This window comes from Antechinus flavipes, chromosome 4 (genome assembly GCF_016432865.1).
Source record: "Antechinus flavipes isolate AdamAnt ecotype Samford, QLD, Australia chromosome 4, AdamAnt_v2, whole genome shotgun sequence".
In the NCBI taxonomy this organism is placed as follows: domain Eukaryota; kingdom Metazoa; phylum Chordata; class Mammalia; order Dasyuromorphia; family Dasyuridae; genus Antechinus; species Antechinus flavipes.
In genome coordinates, this window is record NC_067401.1 from 365606988 (window position 1) to 365634572 (window position 27585).

At 36.1% G+C, this 27585-nt stretch overlaps 1 protein-coding gene across 1 annotated transcript; it reads left to right on the top strand.

Annotated features, from left to right (window-relative positions):
- The first annotated feature begins 234 nt into the window (after positions 1 to 234).
- On the top strand, positions 235 to 18846 carry SLC30A10 (solute carrier family 30 member 10). Its single transcript, XM_051998269.1, has 4 exons — positions 235 to 1242; positions 1798 to 1878; positions 9162 to 9401; positions 13219 to 18846. The coding sequence occupies exons 1-4, from the start codon at positions 621 to 623 to the stop codon at positions 13704 to 13706; spliced, it is 1431 nt and encodes a 476-aa protein (XP_051854229.1). The 5' UTR covers positions 235 to 620; the 3' UTR covers positions 13707 to 18846.
- The last annotated feature ends 8739 nt before the right edge of the window (positions 18847 to 27585 follow it).

Here is a 27585-nt window from a genome sequence, read left to right on the forward strand (position 1 = left end):
CAAAAATCTCTCTGTTTCTGTCTCCTCTTTCCTCCCCCCTCCCTTCCTTTTCCTTCTCTTTCTTTTTTTCTTTCTGTCATGGTTTAAGAGGCAGAACGACGCAGTAGAAATAGTAAGCTATTGGAGTTGGAGATCGGGGTTCACATCCTGTCTCTAAACTATTTGGATCATGGGCCAGATATAATTAGGCATAATCACTGAACTTCAGTTTCCTCATCATTATCACGCTATAAAGGGCTAAAGGGTAGAGGGAGGCGGTGTTCTAATGACAGCAGCCGCTGGGCCACTCCTTTCAGCTGAACGTTTGGAGGCTAGGGGCGCTCTTCTCTGTCTCATTAAAAAAGCCAAAGGGCGGCGTTGGCTGCTGAAAGCCTGACGGCCGGGTACTCGGGGCTCTTTCAGAGTCAGGCAGGGTCTGCGGCCGCACTTGTTGCCGAGGCCTGCGTAGCCCGCAGCCACCCCGGGACGCACACACTCCGTGCGCCCCTCTCCAAAAGGCGGCGCAGCGCGGTGCGCTGCAGGGAATCCCCAGCTGCGGTGGGCCGGCATGGTGAATTTAATTGAGCTCAGCCGCAGTTAGAAGGTCAGCGATCCCTTCCCGCCGCTGGGCTTCGGAGGAGATGGGGCGCTACTCGGGCAAGACTTGCAGGTTGATCTTCATGCTGGTGCTCACCATCGGCTTCTTCGTGGCTGAGCTGGTGTCGGGCTACCTGGGCAATTCCATCGCTCTTATCTCGGACTCTTTCAACATGCTGTCCGATCTGATCTCGCTCTGCGTGGGACTCACCGCCGGGTTCATCGCTCGCCGCCACACCCGAGGGGCCCGAGCCACTTACGGCTACAGGCGAGCGGAGGTAGTGGGGGCATTGAGCAACGCGGTCTTCCTCACAGCCTTGTGTTTCACCATTTTCGTGGAGGCCATCCTGCGCCTGGCGCGGCCAGAGCGTATTGATAATCCAGAACTAGTGCTCATCGTAGGGGCCCTGGGACTGGCGGTCAACCTGGTGGGCTTGCTGATCTTCCAGGACTGTTCCTCCTGGTTCACCTGTGGCCGCCGCCGGCGACGTCTGGATGGCAGCAAAAAAAGTCCCTCGGCACCTCCGGAGGCAATAAGCGCGCAGCAGCAGCCGCTGTCTGTGCCAACTGCTGGGGTACCGGGTTCGGATTCGGCCCTAACTCTCCGGATGGCCTCCGACCCCCAGAAGGCGGAGAAAGCGGCGACTCTGCAGCCGCGTGAAGCAGGTGCTTTTCAGTTGCATCCTCTGGATATCTCATCCTTCTTTTCATCTTCCCACTCAGCCCTTTTTCCTTTCCTTTTTTCCCCCTTCTATTGGTCCCCCATTCATTTCTTATCTTATTTTACTGCACTCAACTCAATTCGTAGGGCTTAATTTTCCTTTTTTGTCATTGCCTTTATTCATCTCTATCACACATACTCAAAATTTGAAACAATAGCATTTTTTAAAATTTAATTTATAAGGATGATCATTTCTTCCCTCATTTCTCAATTTTTAGGGGCAGGGGAGGAGGGTTTTTTTGGTTTCCTTTGAATTGGTTTTAACTTGAATGGAAGAGTGAACAAAGTCCAAAGCTGATCACACGGCTTATTTCAAGGCCAACCAGCACTGTTCTATTTGTAATGGAGGGAGGCTTTTTGTGCATACGTGGGTGCGTCTGTGTATGGAGGATAAAGGGGACCCTACTAATCTGATAAGGCTTTAAAAATTGTTTTTGAGTCCCTTGGTTCTTTTTGTTTGTAGAATTATACACAACACAAGGTTTCTTCTTTGAATGCAGGTGATTCTTTTAACACCCAGAATGAACCTCAAGAGGAGACTATGAAAAAAGAGAAAAAGTCGGAAGCCCTGAATATCAGAGGTATGTTATTCTAAGATCTTTATGAAAAAAAAAAAGACAATCTTTTCTTTTCGATAATGCATACTTCCATGATTGTTCTTTATTTCCATTTGGTTTTCAGGAGAGGAGAGATTTGTCTGAAAATATTCAAATTGCACTTACAAGTGTAATTGGTTCCCCTAGTTTCTTATTTTCTCATTGCTTCCAGAGGGATATTGCAGCTCAATTTTAGAGTGATACTGATTATACCCCGTAGTTGAACACATTTACTAATTATTACTCTTCTTTTTTGCTCCTCCTAATTTTCCCTAATTCTATAGTATAGTCTCTTTTTGGTAGAATCATAGAAGCATTGTTGTTTAATGGAAGGACTTTGGATGAGCTGGATTCTAATCTTTCCTTTTTTCCGCTTACTATCTGTATTAATCACATTGTGCAAGTTATTTGACTATTCTGTGCCTCTAACTCATCTAGGTTTTTATGTGTGTGTGTTGGAATTGGACTACACCTTTAATCTATGATATATTGGAGACTAGTATTTTCATCAATTGGTCAGTTTCAGCTTCATCTTCAGGAATGAAAGACCCTGGGAATTGCCAAGGCAGGTTTTTCTAGAGTGTCATACCCCTGAGGCACTGGAATCCAAATTTTCCTCCCATGAAATTTCTTTCAAGTACAACCCTGAAGGTCCCAGTAAAGATTGAGAGTTGATCGCTTAATGTTTCTACCACTATATTTTTATTTGTCCTGCCATCTGAGCTCATGATCATAGAATCAGCATTGGTTTAGGCAGGGTTTTTCAACTTAGGGTCCATGAACTTAATATTTTGAAAGAAAAAAAATTGATCATTTCAATATAATTTCTTTCCTTTTGTAATTTTGTTTTGCATTAAAAAATCTTTCTGCCAAAAAATAATGCTACCCCCTCCCATCCCAAAGTTAAAAATTTCTGCTCTAGGGTACTTTTTAATCTAGGTAGAATTTTGTCCGAACCTTCCCTTAGCAGCATTAGAGCCAACATTTAGGGACTGGGTCCCCAAAAGACACAAAAGTCCTATTCTTGACTTTGGGAAACATAGTAATGATTAGACTAAACTTTAGACTGGACATGGTGGTGCATCCATGTAGTCCATTCTGGAGTGGCTGATTCTTGTGGATCATTTGAATTGCAATAGGAATCAAACTGATCAGGTGACCATTCTATGTATAGCACCCATATGGCAAGCTACTAGAATTTTATTTTTGAGGGGAAGGAATATAAGGCTGCCAAGGAAAGGGTGAAGCAGCTCAAGTTAACTGTGAATCAGGTCAAAATTTCTTTAATACAGGAATAACTGCTGCATTTCCAGCCCAGATATGATTAAGAGACCCACTCTCAAAAAACAAAAGGCAAATTTCAGATGGTTTGGAAAACACTGGATAAAATCTTAATGAACTGCTATGAAGGAAAACTTTTCCCCAACTCTTCCTATAATGCATAGTCTGTAGCACTGATAATTTCCTCAATTATTAACCTCTATCCAACAATTATTTATTAAGTGCCTACTGTGCAAGGTTCTAGGTCTTGGGTATGCAAAGACAAAAGATAATCCTTATCTTGATGGAGCTTGTATTCTACTGGGAGGGGAAAGGGGAGGGGAAAGGGAAGGAATTAGCGTTAAATGGCTACCATGTGTTCTATGCTAAATAGTACCATGTGTACTATGCTAAGTACTTTACAAATATTATCTCATTTGATCTAGAAACCAGAGGCATCCAACATGAACAAAACCATATATAAGATGAAAAAAAAAAAGTCACATATTTGGTGTGGCTAGGAAATTCATCGGTATATTGGATAGGGAGCTGGCCTCGGAGTCAAATCCCACCACTGACACTGTGTCTCTGAACTAAGTCATTTAATGTCCCAATACCCCAAACATTAAGATTTTAGGATGCAAAACAGTTGCAGATCTACACTGGCTGAGGGAGTTTTCTCAGTGGGAGTTCCCTGCATTAATGAAATCTTGGGTCCAGATGCCCCACTTACAGTCAATCTAATACTGGCCTTCTTTCTTTCTATTCCTCCATCTCTGACTCCAGGCATTTTCACTTACTCTCCCTTTTAACCTATATCTACTGGCTCTCGGTTCTAAGACTCATCCCAAAGACTATTATGTGTAGGTCGTCTTTCCAGCTCTCCTCACCTCTGAAATCACCTTCAAGTTGTCCTGCATGTTTCTTTTATATATATAGTTGCTTTCATGTTATCCCCCTCATTAGAATGTGAACTTCTTGAGGGCAGGGATCATGTCTTGCAATTCCCAGCACTTAGCACAATGCCTGACACATAATAAGCTCTTCATAAATGTATATTGACTGCCAATCAATTAACACAGTCTTTGAACATAATAACTAGCATTTATATAATGTTTTAAAACTTATAAAACACTTTATTCACTTTGTATCATGTGTGTATCATTACAAAAATCCTGGAAAGTAGGTGCTAATATTATCCCCATTATACAGCTGAGAAAATTGAAGCAGAGATTAAGTGATTTGCCCAGGATCTTACAGCCAGTAAGAGTCTGAGGCAGAATTCAAAGTGGCATCTTCTTGAGGTGAAATCCAAAATTCTACTCATTATGCCACTGGTACTTTCAAGCTTCAGAAACTCTTTATTCATCGCCTATTGAATTGACTAGAGGCAATAAAACAAAAGAACAGAAAAAAAGAGGGGAAGGAAACAAGAGATCTTGATACTCAAAAATTCAATTAAGTGATTACTTGAACATAAGGATGGGGAAGTACCTGTGCTGATTTTTCAGTAAATCTGAACAATGCAAGTCTTTTTCCTGTCTTGTCAGTGTCCTGCATACTGCACACATTGAATTAAAGACTACAGCTACTGTTGTTGAATCTTGCCAATACTATCGCTGTGAACATCCATCTCTTCAGCCTTTCTTAAGGCTATGCTAAAGGATGAACCTAGAATCACATGGAATTAGATTTGAAAGGAGTCTTAGAGATGATCTAGTGTAACCCCCCTCATTTTCCAGAAGAGGGAAGTGAGGCCCGAAGTGGTTGAGTCACTTCTCAAAGGTCACACAACTAGGTAAATGGCAGAGCTAGAACCAGAAAGAGTTTACTGTAGGCTGTAGGATCATGCTCTAAGGTACCCACTCTCTCTTTTCCTCCCCCACCTTTTCCTACACTACACACAGTCTGTAGCATTGTTAAGCTTTCATCATGTAAGCAGCTATTTTAAAAGACAACATTGTGACCCCAGAACTGGGGAAGTGTCTCACAGAGCATCCTGTTTATAAAAAGCTGTTTCTTCTCCATTTTCACTCCTGTCTCCACAGCCCTAATTCTAATTGAAATCAGAGATCGTGTTGGATGAAATCCCATATCTCTCAGACGCCATCATTTTTGACCTGAATCTATAGGGAAATTGAAACCCCAAGATTTGTGACAGAACTTTATGTCATGATTCATAGGATCAGAGTTTTAGAGCTGAGGAGATCTTATAAATTGAAATCCTTTAAATCTTTCCAACTGAGAAAATAGAGCGAGAGAAGTTAAACAACATCCTTAATATCACACAGGCAGCAAGTAACAGAGCTGGAATTTGGATCAGGTCCTTGACTCACACTTCTGTACTGCACTGTTCTGTTACTTAACTTGTAGGTTCAGGCAGGATAAGAGGTAGGAAGTTTGAGTCTGAAAAAGAAGATAATGAACATTTTTATCTGAAATAAATATTTGCCATTTTCTAAGCTGTAACTAGTTGGAACTTCATATATCAAATCTTCTGGAAAATCACTGCCTCTTTATCTTAATATGTCCCTTCCTCCTTGTTTTATTCTAATCGCAAAGTATTTTTAATTTCATCAAAATACACAAAGTAGTAGGTTTGCCATACTGATGTAAAAGACTTTTCTAGTTTATCAACAAATTCAACAAAATGCACGATTTTCCCAAGAGCGGAGATGATGTCAAAGACAAGGAGTATTATTTGATACCATTCATGATTTTGATTGTTCAGTTTGTTTCTTTTCTTTTTTACCTTGCTAGCAACTAGGGTAATAGAAAAGAATTCCATCTTTGGAATACTTAACATCATTGTGACTAGCCATGTGATTTAAGTCATTTTCCAAATGATGAACTTTTATTAAACTCTACCAAACAATCTCACTCTATAAAACAAGTTGTCATTGATTTTGTTGCTATAGCTATTAAGATCCCCCAACTGTATGGGGGCCAAGCATAGCACAGTATTTCAGATAAAGGAAGTGCTTGGTGAGTTTAGTTTAAAAAATTAAATGGTTGGGAAAAAAGCAATGGGTGAAGGAAGTTGCAGAGAGTAAAATTTAGGTTTTACGTCAATAATAGATATTTATAACTGGCTTTAGGAAGTAGTAGATTTCCCCCTATAGGAAATCTTAAAAAAGAGAATAGGTGACCACTTGTTGGGGTATCTTTTCAGGTACGGATTGGATTAGGTGGCCATGAAAGTCCCTAAGAAATCTAAAATTCTGTGACTCTTTGAAAATCATTCTCTCCCTCATCCTCGATTTCCTTATTTGTAAAAATAAGGGTTTGAGATAGCTAATTTACTGTCAGGTATATTGGGTTTCATGACCTCTGAGGTCCCTTCCATCTCTGAAATTCTATGATTCCAAGAGCCCTTAAGCTCTGAATCATTCTTAGGGGAAATGGAAGGATATCTCCAACATTTTATACAAAACCTGAATATAGGACTTTTATCAAGAGATACAAAGGGCTCTTAAGATCATATCATTCAACCATTTCATTTTACTGATAAAAAAAATTGAGGCCCAGAAAGATTAGATAACTTACCAATGGTCACACAAGTAGTAATTGTCAGAATTTGGGTTTAAACATTAATTTTTGGATTTCATATCTGATATCTATATACATGACATATTGACAAGAGTGGTCCATATCAGAAAGATTTTGACGGAAATCAGGCAAAAATATTTATTGGGCATCTTCTCCATGTTTAACATTGTGATGGGCACAATGATTAAAAAAATAAAATAATTATAAGATATTGCCCTTACCTTTAAGGAGCCTGCAATCTAATTGAAAGAACAATGACAACACTTAGGAAACAATTAGGAAAAAAAAATGGCTAAGGTAGTTTGAAAGGTATCAAACGGATACAAAGAGATTGTGAACCCACACAAAGTATGCATTTTTTCCTTTTTAGAAGTTTTATTGATCTGCTTTTTTAATATTAAAATCCTTTACAGATTATTCCCACATTAATATAGTTCTCTTGTAACAAAATTTTATAGTGACCTCAGGCAACATTTTACCCCCACCCTCACATTCCATTCATACACACCTCTCTATTTTGAAAAACAAAACAAAGAGAAATTCACTTTTCTCCTGCCTGACTATATGTATATTATACATGAAATTTATGGAATTGCTTTGGCCTGTTTTGTGTACTGAGCATTAAAGATTAGGTCTACGGTTTCTTTTGGATATTGTGAAATATTCTGGATGATTCTTGAATTGAGAGAGAGATAGATAGACAGAGGGAGGGGGGGAGAGAGAGAGAGAGAGAGAACAGAGAGAAGGGAGATAAGAGATAGAAGAGGGAAGGGAGGGAAAAAGACAAAGACAAAACATTTTTTTTTTCTATATGATCAGTGTAAACATATTTTGTTCATACTTTCTGAAGTTTCTTTTCCTAAGACCTAGGATACATGTCTATGTCTAGTATTTCCTTCCATAAAGGGCATTTAAAGACATTTCTGTTAACTTTAGTACCTCTTCATGTATTGAAGAACAAATAGTTTGTCTTTTGTTAAACACAAAGCTATGATAGAATACTTATTTTGTTTTAATGTAATGTTTTAGAATATAAAAATTGAATAAGTTGTAGGCAAGTCTTTACATGGAAAAGTATAAAGTTTGTTTAGAAAGAAGGGAGATGAAAAAGAACTTCCCTTTTTGTATCACCTTTTTAACTGTTATTCAGTCATTTTCAGTTGTGTCCAATTCTTTTGAACTCCATTTGGTGTTTTCTTGGCAAAGATACTAGAGTGGTTTGTCATTTTCTTCTCCAGTTCATCTTGCCGATGAGGAAACTGAGATACATAGTTAAATGACTTGCCCAGACTCATATAGTTAGTATGACTTCACTATCCTTCTAAAATAGTTTAAGACCAATCTAAAATAGACATCTTTATGATAATAATCATAAAGCTTCCATTTATAGACTCACTTGTCCACTTTGGTTACTTATAATGGATCATAATCAAGGTGGTTTGAGAAGACAGGATGGCAGGATGAAATAGAGGGTTCATGCCTTCTTTAGGTTTATCAGCTAGTGAGTGTTTTTCCTGACCGTTCTTCCCTTCTCCAAGCTCCTGGAGTTACTTATTTCTTTACTTCCTTTAACACTGGCTTCCTTGCTGTTGTTTTTTATTTATTTTTTCTTTCTTCTTCTTCTTCTTCTTCTTCTTTTTTTTTTTTTTGATGATACCTTTCTTCCCCAATAGTATTTTATTTTTCTAATTACATGTAAAAATAAGTTTCCTTCTTGTAAGATTTTTGAATTCCAAATTTTTTTTCCTTCCTTCCCCAAGATAGCAAGCAATCTGATATAGGTCAGCATGTACAATCATTTTAAACATATTTCCGTATTAGTCATATTCTTAAAAAATAGAACAAAAGGGAAAAAAAAACACAAGAAAAAGCAAACAAACCAAAAAGGTGGAAATAGTATGCTTCATATAAATAGTATTCCTTCCATCTAAATGATTCTTCCTCTGGCTGCAGATGGCATTTTACTTCCCAAGTCTAAAACTCCAGACATTTTCATTAGTTGACCTCCATGCATGGACTTTTTCTCTTCTTCCTGCCTTCTAGCTTCTCTGGCTTCCTTCTTGTCCCAGGTGAAATGATACAAGAAGTCTTTCCTATTTCTCCCCTAATTCTAGTGCCTTCAATTGTTCATAGTACAAAAGTTCAATTGTTGTTGATTGTTTTCATTTTATTTTTATATAACTTGTTTGTACATGGTTATTTGCATTTGTCTTCCTGATTGGACTGTATGCTCTGTGAAGGCAGTGTCATTTTTGCTTTTCTTGGTATTTTAGTATATAATAAATGCTTGTTTACTTGACTCTCTGAAGAATGACTTTATTTGTATGTCTTTCTGAGCCATCATACTTCTCTCATAAAGTAATATGTGCAAAAATCTTGATAGATTTATGTTGAATTCTTGATAGGCTTGAGATGATGTTTGTGATTTTCACATGTTTTGTTTTTGTTTTTTCTGGTAGGTGTTCTGTTGCATGTAATGGGAGATGCACTGGGATCTGTGGTTGTAGTAATTACTGCTATCATATTCTATGTGCTTCCTCTGGAGGGAGATAAACCATGTAACTGGCAGTGCTACATTGATCCAAGCCTTACTATTATCATGGTCATCATCATTTTGTCATCTGCTTTTCCACTCATCAAGGAGACGGCATCCATCTTACTACAAATGGTTCCTAAAGGTATCAATTTGGAAGAATTGGGTAAGCTGAATTTACTTTTAATTTGTGGTGCCTTTATCAATGTAATTTATTGAACAGATAGACATATAAACTGAAATTACAATTTTATTGAAATCTCAGATGAGGACATTCCATTACTGTGCAGGTTGGCATCTAGACCGTGTTAATGTTAAATGACTTGCTCAGGATCACATAGCAGGTGTGAAGTAGCACATAAACCCAGGTCTTCCTGGCTTCAAGGCCAGCTCTCTATCCATTATGCCATACTTTTTCTTAATTTTAATGACAAAAATAATGTATGTGGTATTTCTGGGGAAAATTTTTATTTATGTATTCTGAATTCCTCAGTTCTCTGAGGTTGTAGAAACTCAATCATGTGTTTGCATTCTAGTTATGTGACCCTTATGTCAGACTTTACATTTTTGTTCTGTATTTCTATGAATTTTGAAAATGTGGAACTCGAGTCAACACTTGTACTTTTCACCCTTATGAGATAGACCAAAATGATTTCTTTTAATTTGCCATACCCTTTTTGTCAAGAACCTTTGCTGTCTTGCTGCTCTCAGTGATCTGAAAAGCATTTTTGCTTCAGATACTGCAGAGTTGCTAGTTGAATTTTTAAGTATGGCAAAGGTTCTCAGTTTATTATAGCACATGAAAACAGATGGATTAAAATTCAGATCATTCTTGACCTCTTTTGGATTGATCTGTATTTTTTTTGCTTAGCCTCGGGTTAAAAACTTAACCCATAAGTATTAGTTTTGACTTTGGTATAAATCTGAGTTCAAGATATGAATGTGTGTATGTGTGTATGTGTGTTGTGTATATGTCCATGTACATATAGTATATATGTTTGTATAGTGCATTGTATATTAATATATATATTGTTAATAAAATAATTTAATGGGAATAATCCAAATATTGACAGGGGAAAATAATTATGCCATTTTTCAAACTGTTAACTGTCCTAAGAAAATGGAATATATTTCATACAATACAGGTTTTTAATTTAGTAAAATTTTAAATTGTATCTTTTTTCAATTTGGCAAACATTTTAATTCACAAAATATCTCTTCACTCTAATTTTGGTATTGAAAATATTGATAAGACAGTCAGTGTTTTGTGATATAGTTCACAAAATGAATATATACTTGGTATATCTGATTTTTTTTTTAAACAGACCTCAGATGATCCCAATTCCACTTTTTCTATCTCCACATCCTATTGCTACTGTTCATTTGCTTATGTTATGTCCAACTCTTCATGAATCCATTAGGAGGTTTTTGTGGCAACTCATTTTATAGATAAGGAACTAAGGCTAACAGGGTTAAGTGTGCCTTTTTATTTTTTTCTATAACCAAAAATTTCCCCAGTATCCTTCCCCTTCTCCCAGAAAGTCATTTCATATATATATATATATAATTAAAGAAAAAAGAAAGGGAAAAAATAAGCAAAATTAATTAATACATTAAAAAAAAAATCTGAAAATCACTGCAGTGTACCCTAGTCATGGTTGTTGTACCTCTACAAGTGGGTAGAATGGGAATGTCTTTTCATATCTTCTTTGGAACCAGATTTGTTTGTGATTTTTTCAGCATTCACTATTGTTTTGTGGTTATTCTTTTCCTTTACATTGTGTATTGTTGGGCCCTGAAACCTTCCACCCCACCCTTTTTCCATGACCCCTATAACACAATGCTTTGGTTAATAGTACAAACTAGAATTGGTTTGAGGCACCCGGGCATGTATTCTGTTGACAGGTGTGCAGTAGGTGTTCCAGCAAGAGAAATAAGTCACAGTCATGCACTGAGTACGTGCTGAGAACGGGGCAAGCACTCCCCTCCATTGGAAGGACTGTTGCTGAGGCATGTGACCTGGGGGAAACAGAGGACGGTTGGGGGGAAGATATAAGGGACAAGGGATGAGGGAGAAGTAGAGACATCATGGGAGACATCATGAGCTGTACCAAATAAAATGTGCTTGCTGCAACCTTCGTTGGGTGTGTAACTATCTCCTCTCGAGACTGGGTAAGGAAAGGTACCTAAAGGACTGGGTAAGGAAAGGTACCTCCCGTTTAGGAATAGCCTAACAGTATATGTCGTTTTCTTGGCTTGTGCAGATTTATTTTTGTTGTATTCATCAATGTGGTATAAAATATGGAGCTGGTCTCCTAACCAACATTTCTTAAGCCCAAGATGGCACAATGGATAGAGTGTGTTAGGTCTTCTAGCTGTGTGACACTGGTCAAGTCATTGGATCTTTATTTAGCTCAATTTCGTCAACTATAAAATAGGCATAATAATAGTATCTACCTGTGAGGTTGTTAATAAGGTATTTGTAAAAATATCGTCCAGAATCATTACTACCTCCTCTTGTGATGATACTGATTAGTTTTCTCCCTTAACTCTTGTCCTTTAGGTAAAAGATTTTATTATGAGCTAAAACTGCAGAGATCTAAAAGTCCTGTCTTATTTTATTTCACAGACTAGCAGTCAATCAAATACAGCATAGCAATGTCATTAATCTTATTCATGGGCCCAATCTTGCCCTGACGTGTGACAGTGATCCACAATACCTTTGCATAGTCCTATACTACCTCTACCACAGTGAATCTCTGGTTTCCTGTAAGGCTTACCTAGGCTTACCTTAAGTACTACCTTCCACAGGAAATCTATGTTTACTCTCTAGTTGCTGAGATCCTCCTAGAAATTATTTTGTATCTATACTATATATACTTTGTATTGGATTTTCTGTGTACTTGCTATTTCCCCTCAAAAGAATGTAAACTGCTTTGAGGACAAGGACTATTTCATTTTTTTGCAGCTGCATTTCTATCAACCAGCAGAGTGTCTGACACATAGTAGGCATTTAACCAATGCTTTTTGAATGAATGAATGAGGCCTTTTAGGAACTTACAATCTAGTTAGACAAAAGAATGCACATAAGAAATGGCTAAATAACAGCATAAGGCAAGCTAGTATGACATGCAAAAATTGGTATTGGCATTGTTATGTTCTGTGAGAGTTCAGAGAAAAAGAGAATTCACTTTGAACATTGCAACCCTTCAAACCATTTTGTATTTATTCTTTGTATTTATTCCACATATTTTATATATGTACTTGTCTTCCCACTGGAATGTAAGTTTCTTGTGAATAGAAATAATTTTATTATGTCTGTATCTGTAATGCCTAATGCAAATGGCTAGAATATAGTAGGCACTTAATACTTGTTAGTTTTTTTTTTTTTTTTCAATACAGCAAGCTCCAGTGAAAGGAATATTAAACTTTGAGGCAACTGAGACCTGGCTTTGGATTAAATTTCAGTTGCAATGCCTAATGGTTGTTTCATTATGTATATAATGAATGGGACAATAATACTTGTATAATATATTTCTTGGATTATTATAAACAAAGTGCTTTGAAAATTTTAAAATATTATGGAAATAAGGAGAGATGTTTGTTTAGAGCACAAGTAATTTTCTTAGGATGAAGTCCTTTTAAAAATGCTTGGCATTTTGAAGATTCACAAACCATTCCCTCCCCACCATACCTATCCTGTGCAGGTGAATATTGTTGACTTCTTGATGTGTGTACCTGAGCATCTCCTCTTTAGTCATTTTAGTTTAAACATTTATTTCCTGAGGTAAGTGTTTTCTTACTTGGTGAGGGCTGATTTAAATCAAGACAAGTTATTTGAGATAGGAACATTTAAATGGGCTCCATATATATTGTAGTTCTGTAGGACAGAACTATTGGTTAATAATTTTTCTTTGATATCTTTATAAAATACTCTTAATTCTGGTACTCATTTGTATACTATCTGTTCTTCTCTCTTCTAGTGGGCAAGCTATCCAATGTACCTGGTGTTAGCAGCATACATGAAATGCACATCTGGGAACTTGTAAGTGGGAGGAACATTGCCACTCTCCACATCAAGTGCCAAAAGAGCAAAGATTACCAAGATGCCAATTTTAAAATGCGAGAAATTTTCCACAGTGCAGGGATCCATAATGTAACCATCCAGCCAGAATATGTGGACCAGAAGGAATCCTTGGAGCAGGACTGGATGCTCCTCTGTAACTCACCGTGCATCTCCAAAGCATGTGTGAATCATCTCTGTTGCCCTCCAGAGATGCAGTCCCTTACTCACATCAATGGTTGTGCAGAACCCAATGGTTGTCCTCCAACTGCAACATATAGAAGTGATGGCTTAAGTCGAAATGACACAGCTGCAGTTATCATCGAAGCGGAATGTCATTGTGACAGTGGGCCAGCCGCTAAAGAGAAACAAGGAGATCTGATCTTTGTCAATAGTACCCATTTTTAATTTGATCTCAGCTTTGAAAGTCAACTGATTGAAAAAAGCAGCTTAACCACCAGTCAGCTCATGCTTATCCTTGTGGGACAGATTTCCTGAATGATGACCAATAACCAAAATTAGCAATGTAATAATGTGTTAAAATAAGGGATGAAGTCCTTTTAAAAATTTTTGGCAATTTTAAGATTCATAAGCTCTTCCTACCCTACCCTACTTAAACTATACAGATGAATATTGTTAACCTGTTGACCTATTCATGTGTTTATCTGAGCATCTTCCCTTTAGTCAAGAACATTAGTTTGAACATTTATTTCCTGAAGTCAATTGAAAAAGTGTAGAGACAGTGTGAACTAGAGATTAATTCAATATTTTTGGAGGACTGGGATTTGAATATTCTCTCCTTACCTTGACCCTTTTTTAGGAATCATTTTTGACTGAGTTCTTTTAGTTTACTCTGAGGTGAACTGATAGATAATATAAGCTTTTCTGTTGTGCTTTCCTGAATCGTCAATAATGAATTTCACAGTTGTGTTATATTCTGTCCTTCCATCTCTTTTACATCTTCTCTTTGATAGAGAATAAAATGGGGACTTAATAAGCTGGAAAAGATTCTCAGGAACAGTAGAAGGGATCGTTGAGTTCAACAAAAGAAATTTTTTTTTCTTTATAATATATTTGCTTCAGAGGTGGAGGGAAAAAAAAGTGATTCTCTTTCTTTCTTTCTTTTCTTTTTTTTTTTTTTATGAAGACAACCACAGCTATAGGGTCAGGAAATATTGAGTAAAGTTTTTTTCACTTAACATTGCAGGAAAATAAAGTCATATTTGAGGCAGCATGCATTTCTTGTTTTCAACAGTCAATCCATTTGGAGCTGCTCTCATTTATTTCTTTGGCCAAGTCCTACTTGTTCATCTGAAGTGATTCCACAGTGCAGGGATCCATGCATATGGGTCACATTACACATGTCTTGACTAGGAGAAGATAGATATTATCCAGATTTTAAGATATAAAACATTTTAGTTTTCATTCCTACTGAATAAATAAGCTACCTTGTAGTTTCATGCCCAGTTTAGATGATTGTTTTTCCTTTAATTACACGTTTTCACATATTTATTTTAACTTCACATTTTAGCAATTAGATAGAAAAAGATGTTAGCAGGGAAAAATCAGATATATTAATTTCAATTTTGAATATATTCTGAGGGGTTTGAAATTTTCTTTTGTTTCTGAACCTCTAATCAAATTGAAATAGATACAATTAAAATAGGATTCCAATTTTATTATTGTTGAAAGCCACTCCAAGGTGGTAATTATTATTCAAAATATCAGTATTTTTATGGGGTATAAAGATAAGGACAGTGTCTCACTAAAGTTTTAGGAATTAGATAAGCTTACAGCTTCCCAGGACATGACAGGTTAGATGAAAGATGAAACTTTTTTTGGCAATTTAAATGAGTCCTCTTAACTATGCACAAAAAAATCTCCTGTAATGCAAAGTTGGTAAAGGTTATAGCTTTTCCAATTTAATATAGCATATTTCCTATTAGTGAGTTTTAGAGGCAGGAACAATTACACTAGTGCATATAAAATAATGGAATTGCCCATTTGTTACTTCTTGAAAAATATATCTTATTTTTTCACGTCTTCTGTCATGAGAGAGATAAATTGAAAACTGTCTGCATGGGTTTTTATCCTCCAAAGAGTATTTCTACCCTTTTGGTAGAGATGGCAGTATGCACTTTATAGCTTTCAAAAAGTTTGTTTAGCAAAATTGAACTTTTAAAAAAATGTAAGAGCATGATACAAATGGACACAAATTAGAGAAACCATATGAAGTTGATAGTGCTAATATTTTGGACACATTCTGCTACTTTAAATATTATTCACAAGAGTGGCAAGCCTGCAACCAAAGAAACAACTGGGCTTATTAATTTCAATAAGAATTTAACATTTCCAACATTCTGTCAACACTGGTGTGATACAGTTTTATGTGAAAATTGTATTAATATATTGTATTTTGGCTTGCATCCAAATAGTTTTTAAAATTATATGTGTGTATATACATATACATGTGTTTATGTGTGTACATATATATGTATATAGATATAAATTCTGTGGGAAACCTATTTTGAAATGTAAGGGAAAACCCTTTCTCCAAGATAGTTAAGTACATCTTAAGAAAATATCTCCCATTCCTACTACTAAAATTAAACAATTTATTAACAAATATTAATGCACTGCTTCTATTCAGTTTGATACATATTGACTGATTGATACTATCAAGAATGCTAAATAGTTGGACAATAGGACAATAATGAAATACATTCTTTTACATTTCTGATTAAATAAGATTTTTTTTTCTGATGTAGTAAAACATTGCACTTAATATTTCTCTATTTGTCTGACTTTCCCCTTCTCCACTTTGTACCTCTACCTTTATATGTAGGAGAATTTTCCTCTAATCTTGATAGAGATTCCCCATCCTACTTCCATCTGCTGAACTATCCCTGTCAACAGCAACAAAACACTTCCTTAAAGCCAGGCAAATATCTCTCAGTTTGATTTTTTTTCTTGTCTAGGGCAATACCTGAAAATGATTTTGTTTTTCAAAGGAAGATAATTTTCATAAAGTCTCTTAAGAATCTTTGATGTGGGTTAGAGGTAAGCTGCTATTATCACCAATAAGAGTGTAGCATTATTTCATACCTTACAGCTATCTGGTGGGTTACATTTAGCCCTTAGCATAGTGCCTGTCACATAGTAGGTGCTTATTAAAATGCTCATGACTTGACTTAGTCAAGTATAGTCAATATAAATCAGGAAATACAAGAAGCAAGAAAATCTGTGACATTAGGACCAGTAATGAGGGACTATATGAGGCAGATTTTGTTTTAATATGACAAAAGGAGACATTTACAAGTAGAATGGACTGCCTGTGAGTGTATTCAAGCAGAAAATTAATAATCATGCATCAGACTTAACATGAGAAAAAATATCCTTTACATTATTTTGGCACCGGCTCAAAAAAATATTGTCTGCTTTTATCTTCAAATTTTATTTTTAGAATAAGAGATTTAGCACTGCAAAAGTTTTTATGAAACCATCTAGTCCAATCCCCATCATCTAATAGTTGAGGAAACAGGAAGTTCTATGACTTCCTATGATCAAGATCACACAAGTTGTAGTTAATTATAGGCAGGATTTGAATGTCAGTAATCTGATTTAAGGGCTTTGGGAGTATTCTTGTATCTTGTGCTGCCTATAGACAAAAGACAAGATCCCTAATGATAGATGGCTCTTTATTAAATAAATGTTAGATACAGAATTAGTACCACTATGCTTCACTACTATCAAAGCAGTTTTATTACATCATACTCTTTCCCATGTTATTAATAAAAATGTCTATCCAAAAAGGAGAAAAATTATGTAAGCAAATACATTAGAAAAGAGATGGCTGGTATTGCATCCAGTTCTATAAAATGATCAATTCAAAATTAGGTAACTAGGTAAAAGCAACCTGACATAGTGGAAAGAGAGCTAGGTTTGGAACTTGGTATTGATCTTGGGCAAATTGCATATGGGATCTATTTTTCTTATCTACAAAATGGGAGGAAAATGAAAAGTATTTTACTGAATGATCCTGATATCTTCTGTCACAAACTTTATGTCTATATATTTACTATCATGTTTTCTTCACTGATGAAAAAACTATTTCTTAATAAACCAAGAGACATAGGAATTAGGAAAATTTGTGGGGCTAAGACCAGTAAGGAGTAAATACATGAGGCAGATTTTGACCTAATATAAAAAAAATTATGACAATTGGAGATGTTTACATATAATGGCCTTTCATAATAGTGCCTCTGTTACTAGGAGTGTTCAAGTAGAAACTTGGTAGTGTGTTGGAAATATCTGCACCAAATCATTGGAATTAAATGACAGAAAGCCCCTTCAATTCTGAGAATCTGATTTTATGAAATGAACAGATTCTTTTTTAAAAAATAGTCATTGTTCTGGAAAATTTCATTTTCAAAATTTTTTTTATTGTGAAGTAACCTTTTGATTTTGACCATGCTCTTGATCTATTTTATTTAAGCACTGAAACAAATAAAAAGCTAGCAGTTGACAAAATACACAGATCTATTTCATAGACATTAAGTGAAATAGAGATTGAAGAATTCAGCTAATTACCTCAGTGCTTCATGATCAATAGCTTAAATTCAATATTATCTGTCTGGTCAATTTAGCCCAACTAAAGACAGAAAAAGAATTAATCTAACTGTAAGATATTTTTGTAAGATATTGAAGAAACATCCAATTTTGCTATCTGATAAAATAAAACAAAAAAACTTCCCAATCATTTATGTTTAACTTTATCCTTTTCCCCATTCTTATATTTTCAAATATTCAGTATCTATATTCTGTAAAATCAAAATTTCAACATTAATGTTTTACTTTTTACCACCTTCATAATGTTTTTAAAGTAGGGAAAAATTTCTTGCTTAGATTTTTTTTCTCTCAGGCATGTGATCAATGGATCCCTGCATATGTTGTTCTGCAGATTCATAGTGCTGCTGTGCCTTCTATCTGAGCTATTCAAAGTATTCGTGGCTTTTAAGTAGGATAGGATGGGGGAACTACTGACAAACAAAACCATGGTCAAACTGTAAACATTCCTGTAGCATTTAAAAATCTGGATTATGCTAAAGTCTCATTAATGCAGGATATGTATTTTATTCTGGTCCAAAAGATTTTATCCTCCTAGGAGAGGAATCAGAAATGATTCCCAGAAATTGTTCTGGGCTGTGATTTGTGGTAGAAGCCCATCTGAACAGTATAATATTTTTCCAAGGCAGGGTGGGAAAAAGGAAATCTTAGTGAAATTGTGAGCTTTTGTTACAGTATTGTGGAGTTTTGTTGCCTAAAAGTTTTCCTTGGTTCTCATGGATAGTTTTTTTCTTCCAAAATGTAACTGACATTAGGGAGAAGTCTTCTATAAATCTCTCTAATGCTAAGGTTTAATAACTTGTTATTAGCCTGCATGTGAAATTTCCCAATAATTTATGTGCATTAATGTGTATTTTTTTTTAAAGTGGAGGATGTTTAATGGTGCTACAATAAAAATGTATTTTTTAAAATAAAAACAGAACTAAGATGTGTTTGTGGATGCACGCTTTTTGAGATGACTGAGTTGGTGCTATCCATGATAGTTACCATAGTAATCCGATTGCTCAGCCCCTCCTTAAGATTATCAATATTTTAGCATTGTTTTATATTAGAGCAGTTCATATATATCCACACAAGCTCACATGCACTTAGACACATGAGGACATATCTATACACTACAGGGCATCTAGTCAAATACAAGAATTGAAAAGCTCTTTATTTTTAATTTTGTTTTGCTCATCATCAATCCCTCATGTTTTATAATGCTTCATAGCAATTTCAAAGCTCCTTTGCAATGTGTTGAGAAATTGTTTAGAAAGACCTGGCTATTGATAAGCCTGAGTGTTTGAATATTCTTAGTTCTTTAATACTACCCTGTGAATTTTATAGTTGACTGGTTGAGAAAGTACTATATGTAGGGATCACCAAGAGGCAGTTTTCATCAAGAAATAAGAAATGCTGATTCAACTTCATTTTCCTTTTTGACAACCTGGTATATTGTAAAAAGGCCACCATTGAAGTTAGGAAGACTTGACATGGATAAGTCTGAATGGGGAAGACTCAACTTTCTCAGTTACCTAGGCAACTCTTTGAATCGGTAAGCTACATACAGATGAGTTGTTTGTGTTCTAAATGAAAAGAACTTCCAAATTGATGAAAAAGAGACAAGAGTTAGCTAAAGATTTAGAGTTAGGATCTTAATCACTATCTATTCTAACCTTTTTTTTTTTTTTTTTTTTTTATGAATGAGAAAGCAGACCCAGAATGGCTTGGTCAAAAACTTAGTCAAAATCACAAGAAAATAGAAGAGCCAGAATTCAAACCGAGGTCCAGTAGCATCATTTCCATTAAATATTTAGACCAAAATCAAACCAAATTAAATTTAAAAAACAAAACCAGATTGATATATCATAGGTTGCTATATTTCAGCAAAGGCTTTCATGCTATGCTTGTGAACAGGATGGAGAGATGGCAGTTAAATGGAGGAAGTGTGGACAATGAGGACACTCATTCTCTAGGTGTCATTTTTTATTCCTTTCCTCTTAAATTCAGTGAATTCAATTTTAAGATAGTGGAAATCTGAAGCTGAAGGACAACTTCCTTGCCCCTCCCCAGACAATGAGCGCATATGGATTATAGAATAACCAGAAAGAATTTGATTTTCTCTGTTACCATGTAGAAAGAGATCAGCTGAAAATTTGTATCTCTATAAATCTGGTAGATAAGTTCTTTTCCCTTTTAGTAAGGGCTAATCTTGGAAAACTGATCTACTATAGTAAATGACAAGGAAATTGCCAAATTCTTCTAGTCCTGATGAACATATTTGGCTGAAATAGGGAGGATAACAAGAAGGAGACTTAAGTTTGCCCTTAGGGGGCTAACAGGGAGGGGATAGCAGGAAGAGACTTTAAGTATGTCCTTAAGATAGCAGGGAGGAGACACTTTAAGTATGCCCTTGACTTAAAGTCCTTCAGGCCTACTCAAACTTTGAAATAGATGAAGCCTTACTCGATTTTCACAACTGTCTTGAAAGATCTCATTTTATCTCGTTCAGTCCCCCCTCTTATTTATACACTGAGATCTCTTCAACATCTTTATACAACAAAATATACAAATTTAGTTCACACAAACTTCCCCTTCCTCAGCTAACAAATATCCAGCATAAGGCTGTTGTAAAACAATATTTTGTTTGAGTAGCTTGGTCAGCCAAAAGATCTAGTGCCTCAGCAGTCTGATTGGTGATAATCTCTACAACTGCTTGAAGCTTAATTATCCTGTTCAACATATACATTGGGGTTCTATATCCCCAACTTCCATCTTGAGCCCAAGTGGCTGGCTCATACTCTATTCTTTCTGGAGGTCAGGAATCACCCCAACCATTTGCATCTCCAGTCTGGAGGTATACCTCTCCAATGGAGGTGTCTAAACCCCATTTCTCTCTTCCCAAATCATTGTTTGCCTATTCAGGAAGAAAGAAAAATTTTGGCCTTATTAGTCCAAGTGGGCGAGTATAAGCAGTTAAACCACAGATCTAATAATGACCCATTAGAATAGGTTGTTCCCTCAAAAATATGTCTGAACTATTTCTTGTAAAATGGCAATATTGCTGGTCTCTCGTCTCTAGGGGACCTTCCCCTACAAAGGTGACATACTGACATTTCCATAAACCCTGATCCTTCCTCCTACAACTGGCAATTGGCCATTGACCTCCCTTTGCTCCCTAGTCCTTTCAATGTTATAATTTTAGCTTTCTTCTTTTCTTTCGCAGGCAATCAGGGTTAAGTGACTTGTCCATGATTACAAGCTAGTAAGTGTCTGAGGTTATATTGGACCACATGGTTTCCTGATTTTGAGGCTTGTGCTCTCTAATCAGTAAGTCACCTATTTCCCCCTTCCTCTCCCCCCCCCCCCCCCCTCCATTTTCAACAAGTTAACAAGGAATTGACTAAATCCTAGAATAGTTTTCAAGGATAAAGATGCTAGGAGAAGTTTGGATCTTCATAAATGGATTGGAGACACATTTCCCTCTTCAGCCACATTAAGGTTTGAGAAGAGGAAGAGCAGACATATTCTTCAAATGCAATGGAGGGAAGATGGTGGAGAAGGCACTCACGACTCTCTAAGCCTCTCATTCCCCTCATAACCAACTATTTAATTCAGCCTCAAAAACAGCTCTTCACTGCTTAAATTCATGAAGATTAGAAACACTACAACTTACCAGCCGAAGTCCATCTGGAACTCACCTGGAAAGGTTTGTCCTGAGGGGCCAGGAACAGACTAGTGCAGGCAGAGAGAGACTAGCGTCCTGAGCAGACCAGGGGTGGGGGTGATCTCTGTGGCTAGAGAAGTTATAGAGATGACTCTGCTATAGGCTAACTGCTCTGCCTTGACTACAAAGCAGTAAACTGGCAGAGAGATTAAAGCCTGAAACAGAGGGAACTCTAAAAAACGCCAGAACCTAACAAGATCTGGCGGTTACCCCTCAAACCCGGAAGTGACTCAGGCAGACTGTAACGCAGCCCTGCAGGCACATCCTGCAGTTCGGGGCTTTTGCAGGGCAGTTACAAATCTGCTTGGCAAGGAGGCACAGCCTGGGCAGCCTCTAATCGGCACAGTGTGGTGGCTCGGCCTGGGGCAATAGAACTTCCCCAGCAGACTGTGCTTCCTGGGCAGATACTTCCTGTCCCTACAAATCCATTCACTGCTCAACTGCTAATACCCACAGCCCCAGGGTGGGATTTGGCTTGGGAAGTGAAACTCTCACTGTTCAGCGTCTAGCCCCAGGGCAGTCGTTATCTGGGGGTGGGGTGGGGGAGGGAGGGTTCTTTGCAGGGCACTTTCCCAGCTGCGCCCTGCAGGTCTGAGTTACTTCCGGTTGGGGGACTCTTTCCCAGAGCACTCCAGTACCTCACTGCTTTTTGTAGTGGGCTGGCAGGACAGCTACCGGTCCATACACCTTTCACTGCTCTGCAGAGGAAGCTGGTAACCTCCTGGCTCTGAAGACAGACCCTACAGGCTCTAACAAAATGAGTAAAAAAATCAAAAGAACGATTGATAGTTTCTATACAGAAAAAGAACAGCTTTTCAACCTTAAAGAAACTAATAGCAGACAGTCTCCAGACAATTATTGGTCCCCAATACAAAAGGCTCTCCTAGAGAAGACTATTAAAAACCTTAAAAGAGAGCTAGAAGAGAAATGGGGAAAGAAAAGAGAAGCTATGCAAGAGAGTACAGAAAAGACACATAACTCACTAAAAGAAAAATTTGATAAAGTGGAAAAAGAAAACAACTTCCTGAAATGTGAATTGGAAAAGGTAAAAAACTCCCAAGAAGTGCAGGGAAACAGAATTTATGAACTGAAAAAAGAAAATAACTCACTTAAAAAAAAATTAGTGAAATGGAAAAAAATTCCATAGAGCAAAACAACTCAATTGGACATAAACAAAAAAAAGTAAAAAAAGCTAATGAAGAAAATAACTCACTAAAAATTGGAACTGAAGAAATAGAAATGACTGATTCATTGAGACATCAAGAATCAGTCAAGCAAAACCAAAAAAATGAAAGATTGGAAAAAAATGTCAAATATTTACTTGTAAAAATAACAGACCTGGAAAATAGATCTAGGAGAGATAACCTGAGGATCATTGGACTACCCGAAAATTACGATGAAAAAAAGAGCCTAGATACTATTTTACAGGAAATCATCAAAGAGAACTGCCCAGAAGTAATAGAACTGGAAGGTAAAATAGGAGTTGAAAGAATTCATTGAACACCTTCTGAAAAAGAGCCTAAAATAAAGACTCCAAGGAATATCATGGCCAAACTTCAGAATTTTCAGATCAAAGAAAAAATTTTACAAGCAGCCAGGAAAAAACAGTTCAAATACCGAGATGCCACAATAAGGGTCACACAAGATCTGGCTGCCTCAACATTAAAGGATTGAAGGGCCTGGAATCAGATATTCCAAAAGGCAAAAGAGCTTGGAATGCAGCCAAGAATAAACTACCCAGCTAAGCTGAGTATTTTTTTCCATGGAAGAAGATAGACATTTAATGAACCAGAGGAATTCCATTTGTTTCTAAGGAAAAAACCAGACTTAAACAAAAACTTTGATCTCCAACAACAGGATTCAAGAGAAGTAGAAAAAGGTAAAAGGAACTCTTGAGAACTATATTTCTGTTGGGAATATACATAAAAACCATATGTATAATTTGATTTTACTGATATAATATAAAAAAGGAAGTAGAAATGGAAAGGGGATAGTGTCAGAAAAAGGGAAAAGGGGAGATAAAAAGAGGGAAACCATATGCAACAATGAGGCAAAGGAAACCTATCATATCTGAGGGAACTTAAAGATGGGGAGGAACATTGTGTGAATCCTACTCTCATCAGAGTTGGCTCAAAGAGGAAATAATTGACATATTTATTTTACAGAGATTCTTCTTTCACTTCATTAAAAAGTGGGAGAGGAAAAGGGAAAAGGAAAAAGAGTAATAAGGGAAGGGTACAAGAAAGGGGAAGGGATTCAAAGGGAGGAAGGAGGGATACTAAAGAGGGAGAGCTGCGTAACGCAAGTGGGACCAAAAAGTTTAATACTAGGGAAGAAGGGAAGGAGGTCAAGAAAAAGAAACGTATAATTTGGGGATATTAGGATGGCAGGAAATACAGAATTAGTAATTTTAACTGTAAATGTGAATGGGATGAACTCTCCCATAAAGAGGAGATGGATAGCAGACTGGATCAAAAGTCAGAACCCTACAATATATTGTTTATAGGAAACACATTTAAAACGGGAGATACATACAGAGTAAAGGTAAAAGGCTGGAGCAGAATCTATTATGCTTCAGGTGAAGTCAAAAAAGCAGGGGTAGCCATCCTTATCTCAGATCAAGCAAAAGCAAAAATTGATCTAATTAAAAGAGATAAGGAAGGAAACTATATCTTGCTAAAGGGTACTATAGACAATGAAGCAATATCAGTATTAAACATATATGCACCAAGTGGTATAGCATCTAACTTCCTAAAGGAGAAGTTAAGAGAGTTGTGAGAAGAAATAGACAGCAAAACTATAATAGTGGGAGATCTCAATCTTGCACTCTCAGATTTAGATAAATCAAATCACAAAACAAATAAGAAAGAAATTAAAGAGGTAAATAGAATATTAGAAAAATTAGGTATGATAGATCTCTGGAGAAAACTGAATGGTGACAGAAAGGAGTATACTTTCTTCTCAGCAGTTCATGGAACCTACACAAAAATTGACCATATATTAGGACATAAAGACCTCAAAATTAAATGCAGGAAGGCAGAAATAGTAAATGCTTTCTTTTCAGATCACAATGCAATAAAAACTACATTCAACAAAAAGTTAGGTGTAAATAGACCAAAAAGTAATTGGAAACTAAATAATCTCATCTTAAAGAATGATTGGGTGAAACAGCAAATTATAGACACAATTAATAATTTCACTCAAGATAATGACAATGGTGAGACATCATACCAAAATTTATGGGATGCAGCCAAAGCGGTAATAAGGGGAAATTTTATATCCTTAGAGGCTTACTTGAACAAAATAAAGAAAGAGAAGAGCAATGAGTTGGGCCTGCAACTTAAAAAGTTAGAAAAAGACCAAATTAAAAACCCCCCCAATCAATTACTAAACTTGAAATTCTAAAATTAAAAGGAGAAATTAATAATATAGAAAGTAAAAAAAAAAAAAACTATTGAACTAATAAATAAAACTGAGTTGGTTTTATGAAAAAACCAATAAAATTGATAAACCTTTGGTAAATCTGATTAGAAAAAGGAGAGAGGGAAATCAAATTAGTAGTCTTAAAAATGAAAAGGGAGAACTTTCCACCAATGAAGAGGAAATTAAAGAAATAATAAGGGGTTACTTTGCCCAACTTTATGCCAATAAATTTGATAACCTAAGTGAAATGGATGACTACCTCCAAAAATATAGGCTTCCCAGATTATCAGAGGAGGAAGTAAATTGCTTAAATAGTCCCATTTCAGAAAAAGAAATAGAAGAAGCTATTAATCAACTCCCTAAAAAAAAAAAAAAAAATCCCCGGGACCAGATGGATTTACATGTGAATTCTACCAAACATTCAAAGAACAATTAGCCCCAATGCTATATAAACTATTTGAAAAAATAGGGAATGAAGGAGTCCTACCAAATTCCTTTTATGACACAGACATGGTACTGATACCTAAACCAGGTAGGTTGAAAACAGAGAAAGAAAATTATAGACCAATCTCCCTAATGAATATTGATGCTAAAATCTTAAATAAGATATTAGCAAAAAGACTCCAGAAAATCATCCCCAGGATAATACACCATGATCAAGTAGAATTTATACCAGGAATGCAGAGCTGGTTCAATATTAGGAAAACTATCAGTATAATTGGCCATATTAATAATCAAATTAACAAAAACCATATGATCATCTCAATAGATGCAGAAAAAGCATTTGATAAAATCCAACATCCATTCCTATTAAAAACTCTTGAGAGTATAGGAATAAATGGACTTTTCCTTAAAATAATCAGGAGCATCTATTTAAAACCAGCAGTAAGCATCATATGTAACAGGGACAAACTGCAACCATTCCCAATAAGATCAGGAGTGAAACAAGGTTGCCCACTATCACCGTTACTATTTAATATTGTATTAGAAATGCTAGCTTTGGCAATAAGAGTTGAGAAAGAGATTAAAGGAATAAGAATAGGCAATGAGGAAACCAAATTATCACTCTTTGCTGATGATATGATGGTATACTTAGAGAACCCCAGAGACTCTACTAAAAAGTTATTAGAAACAATCCACACCTTTAGCAAAGTTGCAGGATACAAAATAAACCCACATAAGTCATCAGCATTCTTATACATCACTAACAAAACCCAACAGTTAGAGTTACAAAGAGAAATTCCATTTAAAGTAACTACTGATTGTATAAAATATTTAGGAATCTATCTGCCAAGGGAAAATCAGAAACTTTATGAGCAAAACTACAAAACACTTTCCACACAAATTAAGTCTGATCTAACCAACTGGAAAAATATTAAATGCTCTTGGATTGGGCGAGCAAATATAATAAAGATGACAATACTACCTAAATTAATCTATTTATTTAGCGCTATACCAATCAGACTCCCAAAAAACTATTTTGATGACCTAGAAAAAATAACAACAAAGTTCATATGGAAAAACAAAAGGTCAAGAATTTCAAGGGAATTAATGAAAAAAAAAATCAAATGAAGGTGGCCTAGCTGTACCAGATCTAAAATTATATTATAAAGCAGCAGTTACTAAAACCATCTGGTATTGGCTAAGAAATAGACTAGTTGATCAATGGAATAGGTTAGGTTCAAAGGACAAAACAGCCAATAACTTTAATAATCTAGTGTTTGACAAACCCAAAGACCCCAGTTTTTGGGATAAGAACACAGTATTTGACAAAAATTGCTGGGAAAATTGGAAATTAGTATGGCAGAAACTAGGCATTGACCCACACTTAACACCGTACACCAAGATAAGGTCAAAATGGGTTCATGACCTAGGCATAAAGAATGAGATTATAAATAAATTGGAAGAGCATAGGATAGTTTCTCTCTCAGACCTGTGGAAGAGGGAGGAATTTATGACCAAAGAAGAACTAGAGATCACTATTGACCACAAAATAGAAAATTTTGATTATATCAAATTGAAAAGTTTTTGTACAAACAAAACAAATGCAGACAAGATTAGAAGGGAAACAATAAACTGGGAAAACATTTTTACAGTCAAAGGTTCTGATAAAGGCCTCATTTCCAAAATATATAGAGAACTGACTCTAATTTATAAGAAATCAAGCCATTCTCCAATTGATAAATGGTCAAAGGATATGAACAGACAATTCTCAGATGAAGAAATTAAAACTATTTATAGCCATATGAAAATATGCTCCAAATCATTATTAATCAGAGAAATGCAAATTAAGACAACTCTGAGATACCACTACACACCTGTCAGATTGGCTAGAATGACAGGGAAAGACAATGCGGAATGTTGGAGGGGATGTGGGAAAACAGGGACACTGATACATTGTTGGTGGAATTGTGAACACATCCAGCCATTCTGGAGAGCAATTTGGAACTATGCTCAAAAAGCTATCAAACTGTGCATACCCTTTGATCCAGCAGTGTTTCTACTGGGCTTATACCCCAAAGAGATACT

Excerpts from the sequence above, each read along its gene's own strand:
- SLC30A10 (XM_051998269.1), top strand. The coding sequence starts at position 621 with ATGGGGCGCTACTCGGGCAAGACTTGCAGGTTGATCTTCATGCTGGTG. Across the intron at positions 1,879-9,161 it reads GGAAGCCCTGAATATCAGAG|GTGTTCTGTTGCATGTAATG; the intron begins GTATGTTATTCT and ends TTTTTCTGGTAG. Across the intron at positions 9,402-13,218 it reads TATCAATTTGGAAGAATTGG|TGGGCAAGCTATCCAATGTA; the intron begins GTAAGCTGAATT and ends TCTCTCTTCTAG.